This window comes from Colletes latitarsis, chromosome 7 (genome assembly GCF_051014445.1).
Source record: "Colletes latitarsis isolate SP2378_abdomen chromosome 7, iyColLati1, whole genome shotgun sequence".
Taxonomy (NCBI): Eukaryota; Metazoa; Arthropoda; class Insecta; order Hymenoptera; family Colletidae; genus Colletes; species Colletes latitarsis.
This window is the reverse complement of record NC_135140.1, coordinates 21,520,747-21,541,961: the sequence shown is the minus strand read 5'-3', so window position 1 is coordinate 21,541,961 and position 21,215 is coordinate 21,520,747. Positions and strand designations below refer to the sequence as shown.

At 38.5% G+C, this 21,215-nt stretch overlaps 2 protein-coding genes across 6 annotated transcripts in view; both read left to right on the top strand.

Moving 5' to 3' along the window:
* The first annotated feature begins 206 nt into the window (after positions 1–206).
* On the top strand, positions 207–13,463 carry LOC143343810 (serine/threonine-protein phosphatase 2A 56 kDa regulatory subunit gamma isoform). 3 transcript variants are annotated; one of them, XM_076769069.1, is made up of 9 exons: positions 207–544; positions 1,043–1,105; positions 4,360–4,534; positions 7,769–7,971; positions 8,495–8,889; positions 8,969–9,302; positions 9,387–9,605; positions 9,680–9,913; positions 10,503–13,463. In XM_076769069.1, exons 1-9 carry the CDS (start codon positions 515–517, stop codon positions 10,650–10,652), a joined length of 1,803 nt encoding a protein of 600 aa, XP_076625184.1. In that variant the 5' UTR covers positions 207–514; the 3' UTR covers positions 10,653–13,463. The 3 variants fall into 3 exon arrangements, with proteins under 3 accessions (XP_076625184.1, XP_076625185.1, XP_076625186.1); XM_076769070.1 differs by lacking the exon at positions 207–544 and adding an exon at positions 636–889; XM_076769071.1 differs by lacking the exons at positions 207–544; positions 1,043–1,105; positions 4,360–4,534 and adding an exon at positions 5,727–6,795.
* A 6,866-nt stretch (positions 13,464–20,329) lies between these two features.
* Positions 20,330–21,215, top strand: part of LOC143343479 (venom dipeptidyl peptidase 4) — a 199,812-nt gene continuing 198,926 nt past the window's right edge. For all 3 annotated transcript variants that reach the window (XM_076768423.1, XM_076768421.1, XM_076768422.1), the window contains exon 1: positions 20,330–20,964. The gene's annotated coding sequence lies outside the window, so the exon portion shown is untranslated. The remainder of the gene's footprint in view (positions 20,965–21,215) is intronic.

The following is a 21,215-nucleotide window of genomic DNA, read 5'->3' as shown; positions in this document are numbered from 1 at the left end:
TTTTGGTTTACAGCATTTTGAATGAGATTCAGTAACGTATAAAGTATTAAGATGCAATTGTTTGGATGATTCCTCTATCGCATAACTGTCAATGATACTATAACCTGTGTTATCGCAGAACATAGCGAAGGCGCATTATGTGTCGTCTTATCTCGAAATGTTAATAAGTTACGTTCGTAATATTCTGGTTGTGCGTTGTGTTGTAGACGTTATTCTTAACGGCGAACGATTATTTTTGCGCGGAAAGGAAACTAGGCAGACGAAAATAGTTTTACAGACGCGTTCGAAGACTAGGGATAAAAGCGTAAACGCAAACGGTGACGGCGAGTGGCGCGAATCGCCGGCCAAAAGGTTCAATCGCCGAGCCATAGCCAATGGCCGCCGCGAATGAGTGTCTCGTGTCGGCTCCTCGGTGGCCGCTGTGATCGATGTGTTACTACGTGTTTTCGAAGTGTGCTAACTCGCTGGTTCAACTCGATCACGCATAGTTGTTACTCGCGACCGACAGAACAATATGTCGAGCCGGCAGTCGAAAAAAGAAAAGGTGCGTTCATCGTGTTGCATGTTCGCGCGATCCCGTGTCTGGTCTGATCGCATGTCTCTCCTTATGCGATCGGTACACACGTACGCGAAAACGGTGTTCCTTTGCAACGAGGAGAGATCGCGGGCACGCGCGCGCTTCAGAGGAGGAAAGAGAGAGGGAGGGATAAAGAGGGAGACGATGACAGGGATAGTAGGAGAGAAAGGGAAGAAGGGAGAGTAAAGAGAGTTCGGGGAAACAACCCCGGTAGCGGAGACACCGAAGGGTGTAGCGTGATTTCCGATTTCTCGATATCCGTTTCGCTAGCACGTTTTCACGGCCGAACGTTTCGAAGGACCTGACACCATGGTACATCCAATCCACTGATTCTCGTTTCCGTTCGTGACATCGCGCGAGTGGCGAGTTTTGTCGAGCGGACCCCGCGTCTCGAACGTGAATCTCGTGTGCTGTCGTGGCATCGTGCGTTCGTGCAAGCGGTGCAATTTACTCGTTTTGTTCCAGGATGCGACGAAGATCGGCAAGGACAAGGGAAAGAACGGCAAGGATGGCGAGACAGGTGACGAGGTGAGGTTATATCGCCCGTTCTACGTTCCTTTCGACCGACGTGACTCGATTCGATTACGATCCTCGACACACTCCTGTCATCGTTGATATTTCCTATCGTGGCCTCGTCTTTCTGTTTTTATCTTAACGCATTCTAATTGTTTCGTATCATCGACGACCGAGCATTTTCGTCGGTCGTTGCATACTGTCGTCGGGACTTTTGCTCATGATTTATTCTCTCGAGAAGCGATCCGGTATCCATCTTCGACTGTGTGCTCACCTGAAATGTTTTCCTTCGAGGAGTTATCTATGTATACGCGTGTAGTTTGAAATCGCTTATATAGATATATTTTCCGTAATGTAATTTTCTAGCGCGCTTTTTAGACGGGGACCGTTTAACGTATATGTTTCCTTGAAACAATTTTAAAGTTTTCTTTGAAAAAAATGTTACTCGACACAGGTGGCGCTTGAGCGTTGGAACTTAGTTGATAAATAGAAAAACGATGTAAACCGAAAGGATACGAGGAATCAAAGTATAACCAATATTATTTTCTGCCTTTTGTTTCTCGTTGCATTTTTTTTTACAAGTATTTGACACTTTACGTTGCTCTTGTTTCAAGTAATTAACGGCTTTTAACGTTAATAGAAATCTTCTGTTTCCTATAACACGGTTCGTGATTGTAATTAATGCGTAATCCATGCGGAATTGAGTCTCGTGCGCGATATGAATGGAACGAACTCTAAGTATGGAATCGCCGCGCAATTATACCCGGTGTCTTTAAATAAATGCTGTGAAACATTGAGAGGGTTACGAGAATGCATATCTTTCGTTATTTTTCAAATGCACAATCTGATAATATCAAAGCAAAATATTTTCCTCCGTTTTCTACGGTCGTTCGAAGGTGACTGTGCGTTTTCTTTTTTAGAACGATCTATATTTTTGTTCTACCGACACGGAAGTACAAAATATATATGTAACGAATTCAATAGACTTGTTTAAAGTCACCTTGAAAAATTTAAAGTTTGAAATTTGCACTTTTGTATTCTGTTTTGTACCGACTCACCGATAACACAAGTAGTCATTTGTTTTGATGTGTTTATATTGACGCTAAGACGATAAGAGACGGACGGACTTTAGCATTTGTAATTAAGCAATTAATTAATTTGTAATTAGGTTTTCTTTGTTAAGCGTCGGTGGAATTTGTAAACTAAAGATAAAGTGACCTTGAGGTCTACCATTTAAAAACTATTTTACGCGGCACTTATTTAGAGACATCCTGTATATGCGCTAACGATATTAATAGATCGTTAAGATTAATGTGTTAGCCGTTGTATGACGAATTAATCTCGATTCGCGTGACTTTTATTATTTGATATATTCAATGAATTCTTTTAGAAACTTTTTAAATTAAATTGTGTTCTTTATGCTATAATTTATTTAAGAATACTTTAAGCGCTAGCGCAACGTTAGTAATTACATTCATTTTTAAATTTTAGTGTTTTAAATTATGATATCTTGATAATCTGAAGTAATTGAAGAAAACGCATTATTAAATTAATGTGCAACGAGTGATACACGATTTAAGTTTAATAGTATAATTATAACGGTTTAAAGGAATCGGGTGTTCTATAAAGTTGATGATTAATTGTATAAAATGAGAGACAAAGCTTAATTACAATTCGAAATTGACTTGAAATATAGCGTGCACGTATAACACCACATAGTGCGTTATATAGGAAATTTGTAGCGTGTTTGCATTTATTTATCGATCGCTGATAACGCAGGAGATTGATGAACAATTTACGATTGATTATAGAAAAATATAAACAATAATTATCGTATGTTAAAGTTGATAAATTTGATCCAAGTATTCGATGGATAAATTTATGTTTTTCTTTTTTTAATTTTATGGTTATTCTGTACATATCGAAATAAATTTTGGTTGTTAATTAGTTATTTAAAGACGATGTAGAAATCGGTAAATATTACTTTAACGCCGAATTGCATAATCGCTTACTATACATAGGCACGCAAAGTATACATACATGTATATCTGTAGTACCACTGTATGTTGACGAATTTTTATCGAATTTGTGTACATTATTAAATTTTAGTCAAATCAATTCATTCAAGTTATTTCTACCCTTGTTAATAGCTATGCAGACAAAGTAGAAATTTATAAGAAAATAATGAAGTAGTGAGTACAAAATGTATATATGCATGTATTTACAAGAATATTCAAGCAATCACAAAAATATCTTATAGAAATATGTGCAAAGCGATGATATAATTCAAGAAAAGATTAAAATAGAAATCATATACATCGTACCAAAATTCATCTTTTACAAACAACAAAGAATACTTACAACTTATTGTTGCGCGACACAATTCCCCAAGGGCTACACTATCAGCTAGGTTCCTCGAGAAGAAGTTTTGTGATTGGTGTTGAAGTCATTCTTGCGCATCTGTATCACTGTTTTCATTTGACAAAAATGTGGGTATTTTTTAGTGTGCCAGAATGAAGTAGACCCAAAAGACTAATGTAAAAGTGTTACCTTTTTCTGTACATTTGCAAAGAATATCTTCAAGTAACTATCATCTTTTTTGGCCACTAGAAGATGCTCTAAAAGGACATCACCTCAGATGAAGGGTCAAGATCAACGGTGCATAAATGGCTTCAAGATCAGCTACAAAACTTCTCTCGAGGAAACCAGGCATTAATGCATCGTTGGAAGAATTGTGTCGAATGTAATAAAGATTACATATAGATTGGCATACACATTTGCTTTTAAAAGACAACTTTTTTTTTTTAAACATTTTTTAATTCTGTGTGGATTTAGTGGAAATGCGTTTAAAGCAAAACCTTTCCAATTAGTAATCTTTCTGTGTGGTGTGAATATAATACAGATGTAGAAACTTTGCTGTATTTAAGGGAAAACTAATGATGTTTACTTTAGTACAATGATTGTAAAGAATATGAACTATCGAAGCAAGTAAAAGTTCCAGCAGAGTGGTTTGATAGTCATTTCCATAAAGTTGTACAACATAATTTCATTGTTGAGACAGAGTTTGATAATGTAGGTTGTTCGAACAGGATTTTCTTCTCTACCGTTTCGTGTATGCTGTTTTCATGCATGTATTGTGTTAGGGATTTCACTGGACACGATAAATTTTATCGATATCGTATATCTTTGACTCTAAAAAGTTTTCAATAAAATATTTTGTGTTTTTAGGCTCTTTATGGTATTATAGAATTATTTTTATTATTTTATAGGCCAACAAGGTAGCAGGAGGACCACCTGCGACCAATGCACCACCACCGCCTACGTTGATCAACAAGATCAAATATCAACCTGGCGGTCCTGTGATAAAAAAGGATAAACGGCAAAGTAGCTCAAGATTCAACATTTCGAAAAATCGGGAGCTTCAAAAACTGCCGCTTTTGTCTGGTAAGTTGTTGAAATAACTTCTTACGCATGAAAACCGATAAATAATTTATTTTACCGATCTCATTGAATAAAAAAAAAAAGTATGGAAAGGGGTGTGAAGTATGCGGTAATTTTTTCATTATTTTTATTTACCATCTTTTAATTAGTAATAATTATAGAACTTAAAAGTTGGCAACAGTGTATGTATCCGTTAAGCTTTAAAGCTATACCTAAAAATATAGTATATGTATTGTCCATAGTTAAAAATATTGAAATACCTAAGGGAAAAAGTTTTTCCAATAAATTATCATGGAAGAATGTATACTAGTAGTGTTAATAATTTAATTAAGCCGTGGCAATGATTTTAATCAATTGCAAAAGTTCGTTTCTATGCTGACCAATAATTGTATAATTTCGTACAAAGTATTTCTTTGTATAATAAATTCATCAGCAGTTATAATAACTTTAACATCCACAGAGTAAACTTTGCTTTCTTCTGCAATGATTGTCACATAATGATTGATTAGTGTAACAGTTTACCAAAGTAGGAGCAATAAACCTCGTCATTATCCTCGCCAAGAATAAACCGCAATATACTTAATGAGCGCAGGGAGGGTAGATTCGAGTAGTTACCTACCGTTGTTTTATGTAAGCGAGAGTGTAGCACATTCTGTTGTTTCGATAATTATTCGTTTTGTTTAGTCGTTTGGTTTTGTTACGTATGCATCGTCGCAGAAAACTTGGAAACGGTATTTCTTCTTTTATGACGAACGAATAATGATTAAATTCATTAGAATAGAATGTTCTTTCTGTGTCACTGAAAGCTTTTAATACATTCTTGTATAAACTTGCCGATCTCGTGACAAGAAATATAAGGGTCATTAAACCCCGCCATGCAAATTAGTTTTCATTAAAATGTTTTTATTATACACACGAAGCTCATATTAATGTTCCCATTTCGATTTCAAATTTCCTGGGACTATATAGATATGTATACTATGCTCTCCAGGGAACTAAAGTTCAGAGGATTTAAAAAAGCTTTTCATGAGACAGTTTTGATTTATCGATATATTTGAAGCGATATACGGGCCTGACCTATATTTTGACGCTTAACGAACTACGTCTGTTTTTCCTATCATGTATTAAATTTTAGATCGTTTATTAAAACGTGACGGTCAGTGTATAAATTTGGTTACATCGTTTGTATAAAATCTAATAATTCACTGCGTTATGAACATTATCGATTGAATTAAGAACTTTTTATCCAAGAGATTCAAGTTTGCGAAAAATACCTCTGGGGGGCAGCACGTAAACGATCCGCATATCGATTGGAAATCTACGAACATTTTCACCCTTGATTAACATGTTAAATATTTGTTTAATAAAAATAAGACAGTTTGTTGAACACATTTATGCCTAGCCGACTCGAAATGGTCAATGTTTAAGTCAATTTATTGTTATGGAAATTACAATACTGGTACTCTTTTTAACGTACTTGAAATCGCAAATTCTTAATACGCTGCTATTTTAAATATTGTCAAATGCTACTGAAATTGGGGAAACTTAAAATTACTGTATTGTGTTCACGTTTGGACGTCAATTTATTGATATTATTTTAAGGGGGGCGAAATAATTAATTACTTTTGCCTTTTCAATTCCGGTCACTCATGATTGCGAAAGTAGCTACGTCAGAGCGTATCGATTGTAAGGCGCGGTGGTGGTTCACGCATGCGCGCTCTTGTCGTTCGCGATTCCTAGTTTTCTAACGTAAACAGTTCTTCCTCGTTCAAACGGTCTTTGATATCGGCGGCATTTTCCTAATTTGAATTGCACGCACATTTCTCGTATCTCGGCGTGATACAGAGTAGCGCGCTCAGCGACGAATACGCGCATAAATCGCCGCGCGGCTCGTATTACCGCAGGAATTAAGATATGCGTAGTTTTTGTACGAAAGAACGGTCAGTTATGTCGAAGCAACAGATTGTTATGTGAGCAAGGAAGCCGGTGCGTATAGGGGTGCCGCACGCGCTTTAATTTACCGTATGCGGTCCGGGAAAAGGAGCATACTTTCGGTGACAATATCGAGATACGTAAACGCGGCGAGCTGCTGGAATACACGATGGTTCACGTGGATGGATATCCGTTTACGTCTGGTTGTCTGCCGAAAAGTCCGAGCTTCCATCAGGGGCTTGCTTTGGCCACCGTGCTTTCGCGTGAATCGAATAAATCCTACTTGACCAACTTCACTTCGCATTATCAACCGTTACGACCCCTATTAATTGGTAAAGAAACTTTGGAAGTTTGTCTTCCGTCTTGAATCCTATAGAAATGGTTTGTAAATATGTGCGAATACCAAAGATGGGGGGGGGGGGAGTGTGTTTGTGGAAAATGTGTGAGAGAGAGCCGGCAATAACGCGAGGCGAGGTGTGTGAGAGAGATGAACACAATCTATGCAATCGTACAACATCGAAAGAGTTCGTGGAAGAGTCCAAGAGGGACATAAACTATCTACGAAAAAATCGAAAGCCGGAGAGAAGGAAAATCGAAACGATGAAAAATGCGGAGGAATGAAAGATTTCATGAAAATGTTTAAAAGAATAAGGGAAAGAGTCCATGAGGGAGACAACAGTGTGAAAGAAGGTGGGAGTTGAAAAGACAAGAAACAAAACAGTCCATGATAGAGTGTACGGGGAGGGGGTGGGGGAGCATCTACGAGAGAAAGTCCAAGGGAGTAAGAATATATTAGCGAAAGAGAGATAGAAGAGGGAGGGGGAACGAGAATCCATGTCCATGTGGGAGTTCATGAAAGAGAGTGAGAGGCGCGCGCGCATATATGAATGATGTGTATAAGTGCATTTGTGTTAAGTATGATCTATGTGCAATTACGACGAATGGTTCGGTGTGTGTATATTTTTCTGTGTTGTACAGCACTGTGTTAAGTGGTTGTACGTATGCATTTGTTAAAAAAAATTGTGCGAGTTTATGTGGCAAGTGGAATAATGTGTGTTTGCGAATAAAGTGGAATGTTTGTGTATCTCTCTGTTTGTGTGTTAATAGTGCGTGTTGCGTGTAATGTGGGATGTTTGTGTACAAAGTGAAACGTTACGTTTGTGTCAAGTGTATTTGTAAAGTGAAATTTGTGCGTGTATGTTTGTGTATAGTTACACGTACGATGTACTTTTGTGTGTTTGACTTGCAACCGTGATGTGCCTCCCGTTCATACAAGTATCTCGGTTTTTCCCATTCTTATTACAGAAACGCAACAAGGGAACGATAGGGAGGAACTTTTTATACAGAAGCTGCGGCAGTGCTGTGTACTTTTCGATTTTGAGTCTGATCCACTGTCGGACTTAAAATGGAAGGAAGTGAAGCGTACCGCTCTTCACGAGATGGTCGAATACGTTACCAAGAACAAAAACGTTATTACGGAGGCAATATACCCTGAAGCTGTGAACATGGTAAGCGTAGAAGCGGTTTAAGAGGGTATTCTCATTTGACCGGTAAACGAAAATCGATATTTTTTTGAAGAACATTTTCGTAAAGTTTAATCTTTTGAAAATGTGTTCCCAAAGTATTGTATCGGATTTTAAAGAAATAACGAAATTGCAGTGATTTGAATAGAGCGGTGCACATCGCTAGAAACGCGACTAAGAATCCAGGCGCTTAAGGGTTCACGGCCAACAAAAATATTCAAACGCAGATGGAAAAGTTTATAAAATTTTCCGGCTAATACACGAAGATATGTTGTATATGTACGTAAAATAGTAATAAAGATTTTAATTTCGTTAATAGTTTCTAGTAGACCTCCATTTTTCCGGTCATCTTTAATTATACAGAAATGTACTAAAATTATGTAAAACAAGAACCATGTGGACCAGTTGAAAAGGGGTTGAAAAACGACGTTTCGAATGAGAATACGCCCTTAATCGGTTGTAACAAGGATGAAGGGGAATGATTTTTAACGATGTGAAACTTGTCAAGTTCGCAGTGAATCTTTTTCGTACACTTCCTCCGTCATCGAATCCAAACGGTGCCGAGTTCGACCCGGAAGAGGATGAGCCAACCTTGGAAGCAGCCTGGCCTCACTTGCAATTGGTTTATGAATTCTTTCTCCGACTGTTGGAGTCCCAAGACTTTCAACCGACTGTTGCGAGACGTTACATAGACCAGAAGTTCGTGTTGCAGCTTTTGGAATTGTTCGATTCGGAGGATCCGCGCGAGAGGGATTTCCTAAAGACAACGCTTCATAGGATTTATGGAAAGTTCTTGGGCCTTAGGGCGTATATAAGGAAGCAAATAAACAATGTTTTTTATCGATTTATATACGAGACCGAGCACCATAATGGTATTGCTGAACTTTTAGAGATTTTGGGAAGGTAGCTTTTGCTTGTTTATCGTAAATAACGAAAGAAACTACCAGTGATCGTGGATTCATCGATTTCACTGTTCTTCTAGTATAATCAACGGATTTGCTTTGCCACTGAAGGAGGAACATAAAATTTTTCTACTAAAGGTACTTTCACCTTTGCATAAAGCCAAATCGCTATCCGTCTATCATCCGCAGTTAGCGTACTGTGTCGTGCAATTTTTGGAGAAAGATCCGTCGCTTACCGAACCGGTTATTAAGAGTTTGTTGAAATTTTGGCCAAAAACACATTCCCCGAAAGAAGTGATGTTCCTGAACGAACTCGAAGAAATTTTGGACGTAATCGAGCCCGCTGAGTTTCAAAAAGTTATGGATCCGCTGTTTAGACAATTAGCTAAATGCGTTTCGTCTCCGCATTTTCAGGTATGGTCGATCGATTCTGTTACGGTAACGTAGCTGTTTTAGAAGTACAACTCGAGATTCTATCGTATCGTGTTATGTATTTAGGTGGCTGAACGGGCTCTCTATTATTGGAACAACGAATACATAATGTCTCTGGTATCCGATAACTATTTAGTCATTCTACCCATCGTGTATCCAGCATTCTACAAGAATTCACGAAATCATTGGAACAAAACTATTCATGGTTTGATTTATAATGCGTTAAAGCTATTCATGGAGATGAATCATAAAGTATTTGACGATTACACTCAACAGTATTTTCAGGTACGTTATTCCCTATTGGACGACGGAAAAACGAGTAGACATTATTTATATAATACTTATTGGGATATTTTCAGGATCGTCAAAGAGAGAGGAAGCTCATAAAAGATAGGGACGAAGCGTGGATGCGAGTAGAAGCTTTAGCAATGAGACATCCATGTTATGCTATGACCGTACAAGAATGTTCAACGAATATCATTATATCTACCACGATATCACAGCAACAATTAGATAGCCCTCCACCCGACGAAGATGGCGAAACGGATCAAACGCCACTTACTTTAGAAAAGATAGAGGCAAAGGCAAACGAGGTACGACATTGACTGCATCCGAGTTCTGTAGTAAGAAGAAAATCAGTTGGCTGCTCGAGGCTACATACTCTCCACGGTGAATCGTGCTTGGTGTGATCATGGACCCCCAGAGATCGAGAAAGGTTCGGGTTATTTACTTTTCAGAGCATGTGTAATAATATTTTTGGTATAATTAGCAATATTATTGCGTTTCATCTCAGATCTACTAATTGGAGTAGGCTAGTAAATCTTAGTCGTGATGCTATTAATCGTTCGAACAATTTCTCTTCGGTCACTCGAGCTTATTAGTTACATAATCCGCTTAAACAGGCCGTTTGAACGACTAATAGCGTCGCATTTAAAGCAGGATCTGCTACATAAGAGATGAAACGCAGTTACGTTGCTCTTTTACGAGAGCATAAAATTATGCAACTATTTTTTTCGTATAAATTTGAAGCCCCTGTACGAGTTGGATCCAGGTTAGCCGAATTTCTAACGCTATGCTAGGAACGTTATACCGGGGATAGATACTAGAGAGGTCTCGAGCGATCATCTGGTTTTCTTAATGCTAACTATTTTATTATTCATAAAGCGACATTCTTCGCGACAGGCAAAGAAGATGACGATCATCAATAAAACTAAGCCACTTTTGCGAAGAAAAAGCGACTTACCCCAAGACACGCACACAATGCGGGCATTGTCCGATCACAAACGCGCCGACGAGTACCTCGTTACGCCACCGGATTCCAATAATTGCTAGTCTCTACCGCAATCTCTTCCCATGTATCCTCTCTTCTGCTGCAGTGATATTGGGAGTTAGCTTTTTTTGAGAGAAAACAAACACTGTGACGATCCGATCGAATTCGATCGATCTAACAGTGTTTTATCGTATAGAGGCCAACAATGTCGTAATCCCCCTTATATCAAAACTGTTGAGATGTATGTAATTGTCTCTTTTCATTATGGTAACGAAAAAAATAAGAAAAACGGAAGGAAAGCTTTCTCTCATCGCATCCCAGCACTTTCGGAAGACGTGTCCGTAGTAATTTACGACAAACAAGAAAGGTAAAAAAACTGATAACTCCCTATATACTCTTCGAGTTGATTTATATAAGGTATAGCGAGAATTATGCAAATGTTAAGTACTCGCTGTTAAAAATCATGAAATGTGAAAAAACCTAGCGAATAAGGGTCCTAAATATGTATGCATATACAGAGTATTTTATAAACTGTAGATTTCTTGCGTATGAGGTGATCTATCGCTGACAATAAGACAGTTTTACGTATATAAGCTCGCCTTCACCTTCCTCAATTCGATTATGAATTCAACGCTAACCATTTCAAGCATATTAATTCGTATAAGAGAGATTCGGTGTACATGGTCGATAGGCACTGTTGAAACTAGACGATTCTCTGGGAATTCATTTACCAACGGTTGATTAGTTTAGGTTGTCTTACTTTTAGCGCGAGATTGTCTTCATATTATAGAAATTTATGCTTTATCGAACACCCTATATATATACTCTAAATAAACAAATTTTATACGAATGCGAAAGAGGTCAGAAAAGAATGGACGCTTGCTTGATGTTGTAATAATAATAATAAAAAACAAAAACAAAAGAATTTTAGTATGCAAGTTTGAGGCGCTACTCTTCTGAGCGAGTTTCCACTAATGCGCAACAAAAATAAAAAAAAACGACAGACATTAAGTAACAAGTGATATATAGTTGCTTCAACGCTACCAGCTCATAATTTAGCGGCAAAAAGAGCAAGAAAAAATACAGAAAAATGGAAAAAAGACAGAAATGAAACGTCGTTTTTAGAGTTAGATGAACGTGATAGCACTATTTTAGAATATCGATTGTTATGAATCTGAATATTCCTGAACGTACTACTTTTATATCTGTCGTGCCTAGATGCCTGTGGAACGCATTCGCAAGAATCGCCTCTGCCAGAGGCCTATAATTAAGAATCGTTAACAAGATTAAACAACAAAAAAAAAACACACACACATACACACACACACCGCAAGCAACGAGTTATAAACGTGACGTTACCAAACGGTATAATCGACATCACGAATTTTTCTGGGAACGCTTGCATGTACGTTGCGTCGTTGCCTCGTCAGTTTTGCGATTAATCGAAGAAAAAAAAAGTTATAATACTGTTTTGTCGCTGACAAAAACGAAGAGTAAAAAATGATAAAACAAAAAAAAAAAACGAAGAATAGTATACAAATGAAGTTTAAAAAACGCAAATCTAAGTAAAAACTACCTTTAGTCTTTTGCGCTGCTGGCAGGCTGTTATGTTAAACATTGTGTAAGGGATGAACTTGTTGAGAATAGATAAACGATTAGCACTTATTATTAAATAACGGAAATTAAAACCAAATGAGATAAATATAAAAAAAAAATTATTTACTATTTAATCGTCCCTTCAGAAGGAGAATGGCTGTTTTTGTTACGAAAAACCATTAATGATATGAGCATTCTTGTCGATAATAATTTTTATTATCAAGCATGGTGTAATCTCGATGATGCTCGTTAATCGGAACTGTAATTAGAAGATTTTCGTACGAAACAGTATTACTGTATATTAAGTAAGAAGTATTCGATAATAAAAGTATTTTGAGTAAAACTTTTTATTCGACTAAGTTACCATTATCGTTTAAAAGTTTTGTCCATCGCTGTAATTTTACTAGATTAATCGTGTGTCATCGGGATTACATTGCATCCTTCGATCGTTGAAGTCAATCGAAAAAAAATACATAGATAATAATGTTCGAGAGAAGCGTCTCTCCAATAATGCATGTTTCGAGGTATCGTCTCTTACTACATCTATTCTTTCACACGTATCATGTAAGATATATTTTTGGAGTTTGTAAATTAACACGGTAGTCGGGGGGACACTGTATCAAACTTTTCGCGCTTGAAACTTCTGAAGACAGTTACTGGCTTAACGTTGGACAAGTATTATCATTAGATTTCCGTTTCTGCATCACGCCAGAGGCTTAGAACGAAAACGAAGTAAGGAAATGAAAATTTGCTTTCGTTTCTATGCATGTCATTTTCTTGTAACACCATATAGGTTATCTCGAATGAGTTTGATCATTCGTTTTAATCAATGTTTTGTACGTTTTTTATGACGACAGAAGAAAATCAATCAACAATCGAATACCATACTTCTTAGGTGAAATTTAAACGAGTAGCAATTGAACAATGTTTTATGTAAGGGGGAGCAAGGATTGCAATAGAACAAAAATTACTAGGCAGCTTGAAATTCATAGAAGTGTCTTTCTGTTCTTCCTTACGTAAAATTCACGAATCGTTCGAGATCAGAGTTCGTTAGAAGAAGAAAACTGTTAATAAGAAATGTTCACGTGTACAGTGATTTCGCTTCGAACCTAGAATTATCAATTACGAAGAACACATACAGAGCTGTGTATCCACGTTCGATTGCAGGAAATTTGTTTAAAGATCGTCTGTCAGATCGATTCGATTCCATGCATGCATATATTCCATTACAATTTGTTGGAAGCATAATTTTATAATAAATAAATAATTATAACGAACCGAGAAAGTCTTAACCCTTACCTTAATCGAAATGGAGACCTACTCATATATTAGAGGTTATTTTTTCATTTTTATTACGAAATACTAACAATATTATAATAAGAAATATTTTTTTTTGATTACAGGAATTATTTTTTTCGACACAATTGCTACTATCCTGCATCCTTGTTGCTACTTTTCCCATATTACCTTCTATCTTCGATTATACAAATTGGCGCGAAAACTCCAGTCATTGCTAACCTCCAACGTCACGGTATGTATAATTCTTTTTACTTGGTCGTTGCATAGATCTAACGTTAGATGTCGACATTTAAATTTTCTTGTTTTCTTGATTGATCAGTAATCTACAGTCGATCATAACCGATCGTTGACAAGTTACCATGCCACTTAATGACAAATTATTAATGATCCATTGTTGATCATTTATTGATAATCTGTTATACCACAGATGAGGTATACGAGTAGATCTTTCACCACAGACGAGGTATACGAGTAGGTCTTTCACCCAATGTATTTTTTCGGCCCATTTTTCTGGGGCTCTAGAGCCCCATTACCATTTTCGTGTCACTTGCAATATTACCAACAGATTTAGAAATGAATTTCAATCCCTTCCCCATAGTCAACTCGCATACATTTATGCACACGTTACAACTGCTGCCCATTAATACTAATTCAGTGAATAGTTTCTCAATTCACGAGGACGCTAAAATCACCTCCGAATTTTTCACTCGGTATGGCAATTGTTCGACTGATGTACAAAAAGACACGTATTAACAAAAATTAACGAATAGAAAATGAGTAATACAACAGATACGGAGGTTATACATATGTGCCTTGATAAATCTAAAAATTGATTCATAACATATTTCCCACTCATGTATACCTATTACACATAAACGAGGTAAAGAATAGACCTATCGTTAGTGGGATGAACGGTATCGCTGTACCACGAGTGTCTTATAACATGAGATACACTCTTCCAAAGTGGAACAAAATGTTAAAAAGATCATGCATCAAATTGTAAGATGATCCTCGTAAGAAGGCTTTAATCTTCATAATGGTTTTAATGGGTCGATGATCAACAATGACTGGTCACTGGTGGTCAACAGTGAGGTGGACATCAAGGTCAGCGGTCCAGTGAAGATCCAGAAATGGTCAAGAGGTGGGACCAAATGAAATAGTATTGTTCTCTAGACCAAGCGGTTCTTAACTCTTCACGTTGACACTGTCTCCCCACTCTTCGACTTCCCCACTCGAAGACTACCGCTGGACAAATTCTTCAGTACCCCTGGAGCATCCAGGGGGATCGGGTCTCGCGGGCCGAAGTCAGGCCATTCGTGGAGCGGTGACCACTGGGGGGACCAGGAGTGACCAGGACTGACCAGGGCTGACCAGGACTGACCAGAACTGACCAGAACTGACCACTACTGACCAGTGCTGACCAGTGGAGATCCGACGACTGACCACTACTGACCACTACTGACCAGTGCCGGACCGTGATGACCACTGGTAAGAACTATTTAAAATTGCTCTCCCCACTTCTATTTTGTCGTTTGACACCAATTGAACGTTATGAAACTGTTCATCGCTTTTGCTAAATTACGAATCGTTTCTTATGTTACAGCTGGACCTTTGGCGCTTCCTTGGTAATGGTAACTAATGCTCAACAAGTAGTAAGCCCACTTTACTTATTTATATTATTATCACAAAATTGACCGGTTTATTTTATTTGTTTGGTCATAATTCGGTGTTGTTTTACTGACCGGTTTTATTTGGTTATTATGTTTTCCTCCTCTATTTCTACTTCTGATTTATTTTTTGAATTGACATAATTGTGTTGGATCATGTATCATTTTTGTTTCCATATTATTTTATGTATTTTGTTTGTATATTATTTCATGAATTTCGATGTCACTAATTAGAATAAGATTTTTATTCTTATTTTATTTCGCTAAGATATTTTGTTTGATTCTTGGGTATTTTCAATCTTTGATTTCATCGTTGGATTTTCAATTCTGCGTTGGATTTTCAATCTTTGTTTCTGTTCGTCTTCGAAGTTTGTATGGTTCTTCGGACAATTTTTGTAATCATTCGCTATTTTACTTCGACTTTATACTCTCGTTACGCAAGTATAGGTAGAATACTTTGTTCCTAACATGTATAAATTTTGTACATTTCCTTAGGTAGGTCTAGCATCGAGAATCTTATAGATTCTCACTTTTAGGTACATCAGCACGACTAATTATTCCATCGCTTCGTCTAGTTTGCATGGTGTTTATTAAATTTCCTTTCGTATGTCACTAATATGGGTATCAATTTTAGTTTCAGATTATTCGCAGGGACATCGAGGGAGTACGCCACATCCGCCGAGGGACATTTAATTCTAAGTCGATTAGATTTAAGCTTCGTCGCGAATCTTAAAATTAACGTCGAAGATTTCTTTATTATATGTATCTTCGCGTCTGTACCAAGCAATTATTCAATAAGTAGCTTCTCTCGACTCGTTCCCTCGTTTCTAGCTTCGGTCACCGCTGTTTCATCGATTGAAACATGTGATCGGCCGTGTATCTGGTCCGAAAGATCTAATCACCTTCCCTTGGTAAGCTTGATTGAGGGAAAACGGCACTTCGCTGGAAGGTGTGGAGTTTCCGTATTCTGCGGAAACGCATACCTTCCAGCGGAAGTCGACCCCGTTTCAGGTACTCTCTCTTTGTCAGACAGCCTAAGTCGGGTCCTTCGGGCTCCCGGCGGGGTGCGTTGGAGAAATGGAGACCTCGACTCGGGGTTGCAGTTCTCTGTTTTCTTGTTGAGATCGAGTTAGCAAGGGCAGTAGATTCGATCCTCGGATCCGCTGCACGGTTCAGCGTCGCGTCGCGTCGCGTCGCGTATCCCACGATTTAGCTTCATCCCTCTTTTTAACCACATAATTGCTTGGTACAAGGAACTTTGTTTCCTTCTATCCTCCGAATTTTAGCTTCAACTTGACTAGATTTGAGCTTCGACGTTAATTTTAAGTCCCTAGTGTATCTGCGTATGCCAAGTAATTATTTAACAAGTAGCTTCTCTCGACTCGTTCTCTCGTTTCTTGCTTCGGTCACCACTGTTTCGTCGAACGAAACATGTGATCGGCCGTCCAGTTTGTCCGAAAGATCTAGTCGCCTGCCAATGATAGATCGATTTCTAGAAATAGAAATCAATCTACCAAGGGTAGTGTTGATTCGATCCGAAGATCTGCTGCACGGTTCAGCATCGCGTCGCGTCGCGTCTCCCATTATTTAGCTTCAACCCTTTTTAAACGAAATAATTACTTGGTAGAACTAAACTAGAAGATCGAAGGAACATTGCTTCCTTCTATCTCTCTAGTTTAGTAATCTAGCTTGTAAGAATGTAAAAGGAAGATCGATGGAACTTTGATTCCATCTATCTCCCTTCGGGTCTCCACTCGCAGCAACCTCCTCGTGGTGAGACCTGGTAATCGGTGTCACCCACGATAGAAAAGTTATTCTTCGTGGGTGACACCGAGCTAATGGCTGCGAATTTAGAGTTGTTTCTTAATATAATAAATGAATTTAGATTTATAGTTAGGCAGGTGTTAACCATTATGTTAGGCAGGTTATTTTTATTTGAAGACAAATTCTTTTGAAAATTCTACTGAAAGGTCTACTGGTATACCTCGTCTGTGGTTATACATATACTATCGCTAGGACTGTCATTTAATGTTGAATAAGTAAATTGATGGAACTATTTGCACTTTTAATAAGTTTAAAGTAGATCAATTGTGTTCCTAAGTCAAAAGCCTATAGTGTGTGTTGTATATTTTAAAAGATGGAACAAACTGAAGCATACAAATTCTTCGTGTAAAGAGAAATCTATACGCCTTTTAGCATTTTGCAATTCGTGGCTTGTTTTCGAGACAGAAGCGGAATATTTTATAAGATGTAGGACGTAGGACATAAACTCGTTTCTAAAGGACTGTCTTACCGAGGGCAGAATACGCGGTTGCCCTGGTTAAAGTACTATTTCTTTTCGTAATCGACGAATATATTTCTCTGGTCGTATCGATGCAAATAACACGAGACTATGCGAAACCACATTCCATGGAGGAACATGCATACATTCGCATGAACGTATACTTTGGCGGTTGAGGTGGATGCATCATAAACTGCGGTTAGCTGGCATTCCGAACTACACTAAGGCCTCTCGTAGTTTTGTTTTTCTTTCGTATGTACGCGTCGGAGGAACCGCACAGTTACAGACTACAAGGCAGGCGCAATTCCGAGTTTCAGTTTTCAAGGATTTTTATTCCGACGGGAAAATTATGTTGCATCGATTTCCAGTATTTGTCCTTGCTACAGTCGGTTAACAATGTGTACAAGCAAATACGTCGTTTTACACTGATATCGTATGGCCACTTCGTGGCAAGAATATTGATACGTTTATTACAGCATGGAATAAAATGAAAATCTTGCGTTTCTCAATACAATTCGGTGTAAAAATTTGACGGAACCGTCATACTGTTAGAATTTCTGCATATATTATTCATTCTTATTGTTTAAAACAATTAATAATGTATACCAAACGGTTGGTGGAATAATAATTAACTGCACCTATTATGTAAACAATGGTTGGAAACATAGTTTTTGCAGAAATATTTATTTTTGATCTGCCATATAATTATTAAACAAGTAGCTTCTTTTTGTCTCGTTCTCTCGATTCTTGTTCCGATCACCGCTTCTTTTATGTAGAAAGTAAGCGATCGGTCATTTAGCTGCTCCAAAAGGTCACTTGCCGTCCTCTGATGACGACGATCCTAGGGAAAGAGTATTTCGGCCGTAGAGGGGATCAGGGATCGTTCTTGTCTGCGGTAGCCCCGATTCACGATCCCTCTCTCTACCAGTCATCTCGAGTTGGGTCCTGCGGGCTCCCACAGGATGCGTGGGAGAAATGGGGAATCTCTGTGTCGGGTGCGTCGATTCACTTCCCCTTCGATCGGACTCGCTGAGAGGCAACGAGCTGATTCTTAGTTTAACTTGATCCTCTTTAAACAAAATAATTGCTTGGCAGAACTAAACAAGGAGATTGAAGGAACTTTGCTTCCTTCTATCTCTTTAGTTTAGTAATCTAGATCGATGGAATTTGGATTCCATCTGTCTCCTTTCGGGTCTCCAGTCGCAGCAACCTCCTCGTGGTGGGACCTGGTAATCGGTGTTACCCGCGACGAAAGTCTAAATACTAAAGTACAAATACTTTCCTCCCGGGTAGGGCCGAGCTAATGGCTGCGAACTTAGGTTAGCATAGGAAAACATTGCGAATGATGAATAAATATTTGAGATTAATTCTTAATCTGCTGTTACATTGCAATAGCTATTTAAATTTTAATGAAATTCACGAGTACTCTACAGATGTATGATCTAATTTTTAATTTACAAGTCACGAATAAGAAGTTATTTATCTGTTATTCAAAATTCGCATCTAGATAGGAATTCTGCCCATCTCTGCCCTGACCACATAAGTCTCGACGGTATACTCGTTCCAGAAAAATAGTTCCACCACCGTAGGTACACGAAACGTTCGTGGAGAAGATGATCCTCTTTGGGCTTACGATGCACACGATGCTTTCCTCTCGTATAAATTGGTGGAAGAAATATAGCGAGGCTGTAAAAATAGTAGAGCTTGGAAACTGTAGCGTATTTGAGTTGTTGGGGTCAAGATCCTGGAGATGAATTTTATCTAGTTTTTGGACAGTACATAACACTCTTGTGCTCGTATTGCTTTCCATATTACTCGAGTGTGCCTCGAGCACAGCAGTATATTTCATCGGGCATATCTCGGCAATTAAATGTGTCGTATTCATTTAGCGACCGCTATTTCTCGGCTCAGGGTAGTATTTTTTAAAATGGCGGGCAGGTGGAACGAAAGAACACTTGTAATTTGGACAAATGTAATTTAGAATCTCTATTTATTAACTTTAGAAAGACTCCATTACTATTATAATATACAATCTTAAAACGTTAGTATTTGCTAGAATATGAATGATATGTTTCGTTATTTTATTTCAAGAAGATATAGTAGTTCAAAGATGTAGTCGACGTATGTAGTTGGTTGAGGATTAAGCGTAGCACGGTCTAGGCGTTGCAATCCTAGCTGCCAGTTTGATGTTGGTCTCGAAGCTTTTGTAATACTCGTTGACGTTTCAAGATACGCTTGCTCGAGCAGTATGATTCGCTATAACGCGTCGGAGGCTCTATTCGGCGATCTGAGGTTTTAACCACTATCCCCTCGAGTCTGAAGTTCAGACTTTGAATTCGTCGCTGAGTCGAGGACAGGGAACAAAGCGCCTTATCAATCCAGGGCTTAAAATGGAACCGGGGGCGAATGAACCCGACTCTTATCCTTTCGAGTATCAGGCATCACACCCTCGACGTTAGTATATTTAATGCACGATACGCCCTTCGTAATTCTTATTTGATATTTGTTGCAATTAACCCCTTGTTGTACGATTTCTCAAATGTGTACTATTTAATTTTGTTTAATTCTTCCTACAATGCAAAACTTGACATAGAGAACGTGCGATGAGTGGTTCAGGTTAGCGATGATTCTATTTTGCATACTATACTGTGATAGCCAAACTTGGATTACACTCACTGTGTGTGGTTTAAATAAATGATAAATGTTAGTATAAATGGGAGAAATTTTGTTCGAATGTTTGAGAATCGAAAACTGTTCGTCTTTCAAGTGAGAGTGAGGGGATGGGGGGAGGTAAAAATCATTGGAATTTAGCGCGACGTAATTTCTGAAGGGCTTAAAATCCGTCAAACTTTGTTAATCGCTGTAGATCTCGATCGGTGGAGGTTGTTGTACCCTTTCCATTGGTTCGTTCGCCCCTTTTCGATTCAGTTGACCGCCAACGTGGCAGCGGCTCGTGCATTCAACAGGTATCTATACAATCGATGTGTGTTCGCGGCGTGGTATCCCTCTCGGGTTCTGTTGTGTTGGTATCAGTGATCTGCGCTTCCTTCCAAGAGACGCTTGCGCCGGTAAGGCAGACTCTCTGGCGTTCCATGGCCACCCGGTTCGTTATTAGTACGCCGTCGGCCGTCGAAGCTGGACGATCTTTCGTCGCTGTCCGCTCGGTGCTTCGCGTTATTTTTGTTTACGTCCTCCTTGATTCTTTATGAAAAAATCGACTTTGAGCCGTTCGTATCGCGTGCATGTATTTACGACACAGTGATAAACGCCCGTTAATCCGATCGACGCGTTTCGATTTAAAAATCCAGTGATATTCGATGACCATCGTCGATACGATTCGTTAAACCGTGTTCCGATGATCGACAGTGAGAGTCTCGCGAGAGGCTCGATGTAATTACGAAGAAAATGAGTGCAAATCGGAGAGGCTGTCTTTTGACTCGAGGTGTTTGAAGTCTGTTCGTTTCCCGTGTACGAGGACCAATGAAAATGTTGATCCGCATTCGGGGAGCATAGAGAAAAAGAGACTCGACGGTACGTAACGGCGATAAAAAGTGTAATTGAAATTGTTTAGACGTTGCTCGTGAAATGATCTCTGTGTATCGGTAAACGACGACTTATTCGAGGAACGGTGGAAGCGCGACCAGCGGAATTTCTTTTCGTCGGGAGAGAAATCGCGTCGTAACAGGCCGTACGTTGAGCGTATACAAATTTAACGAAGCCTCGTAGAAGTTTGCCAAGCGATGTTTCGCAATCGTCGAAGGCACCGATATCCCGCACGTACC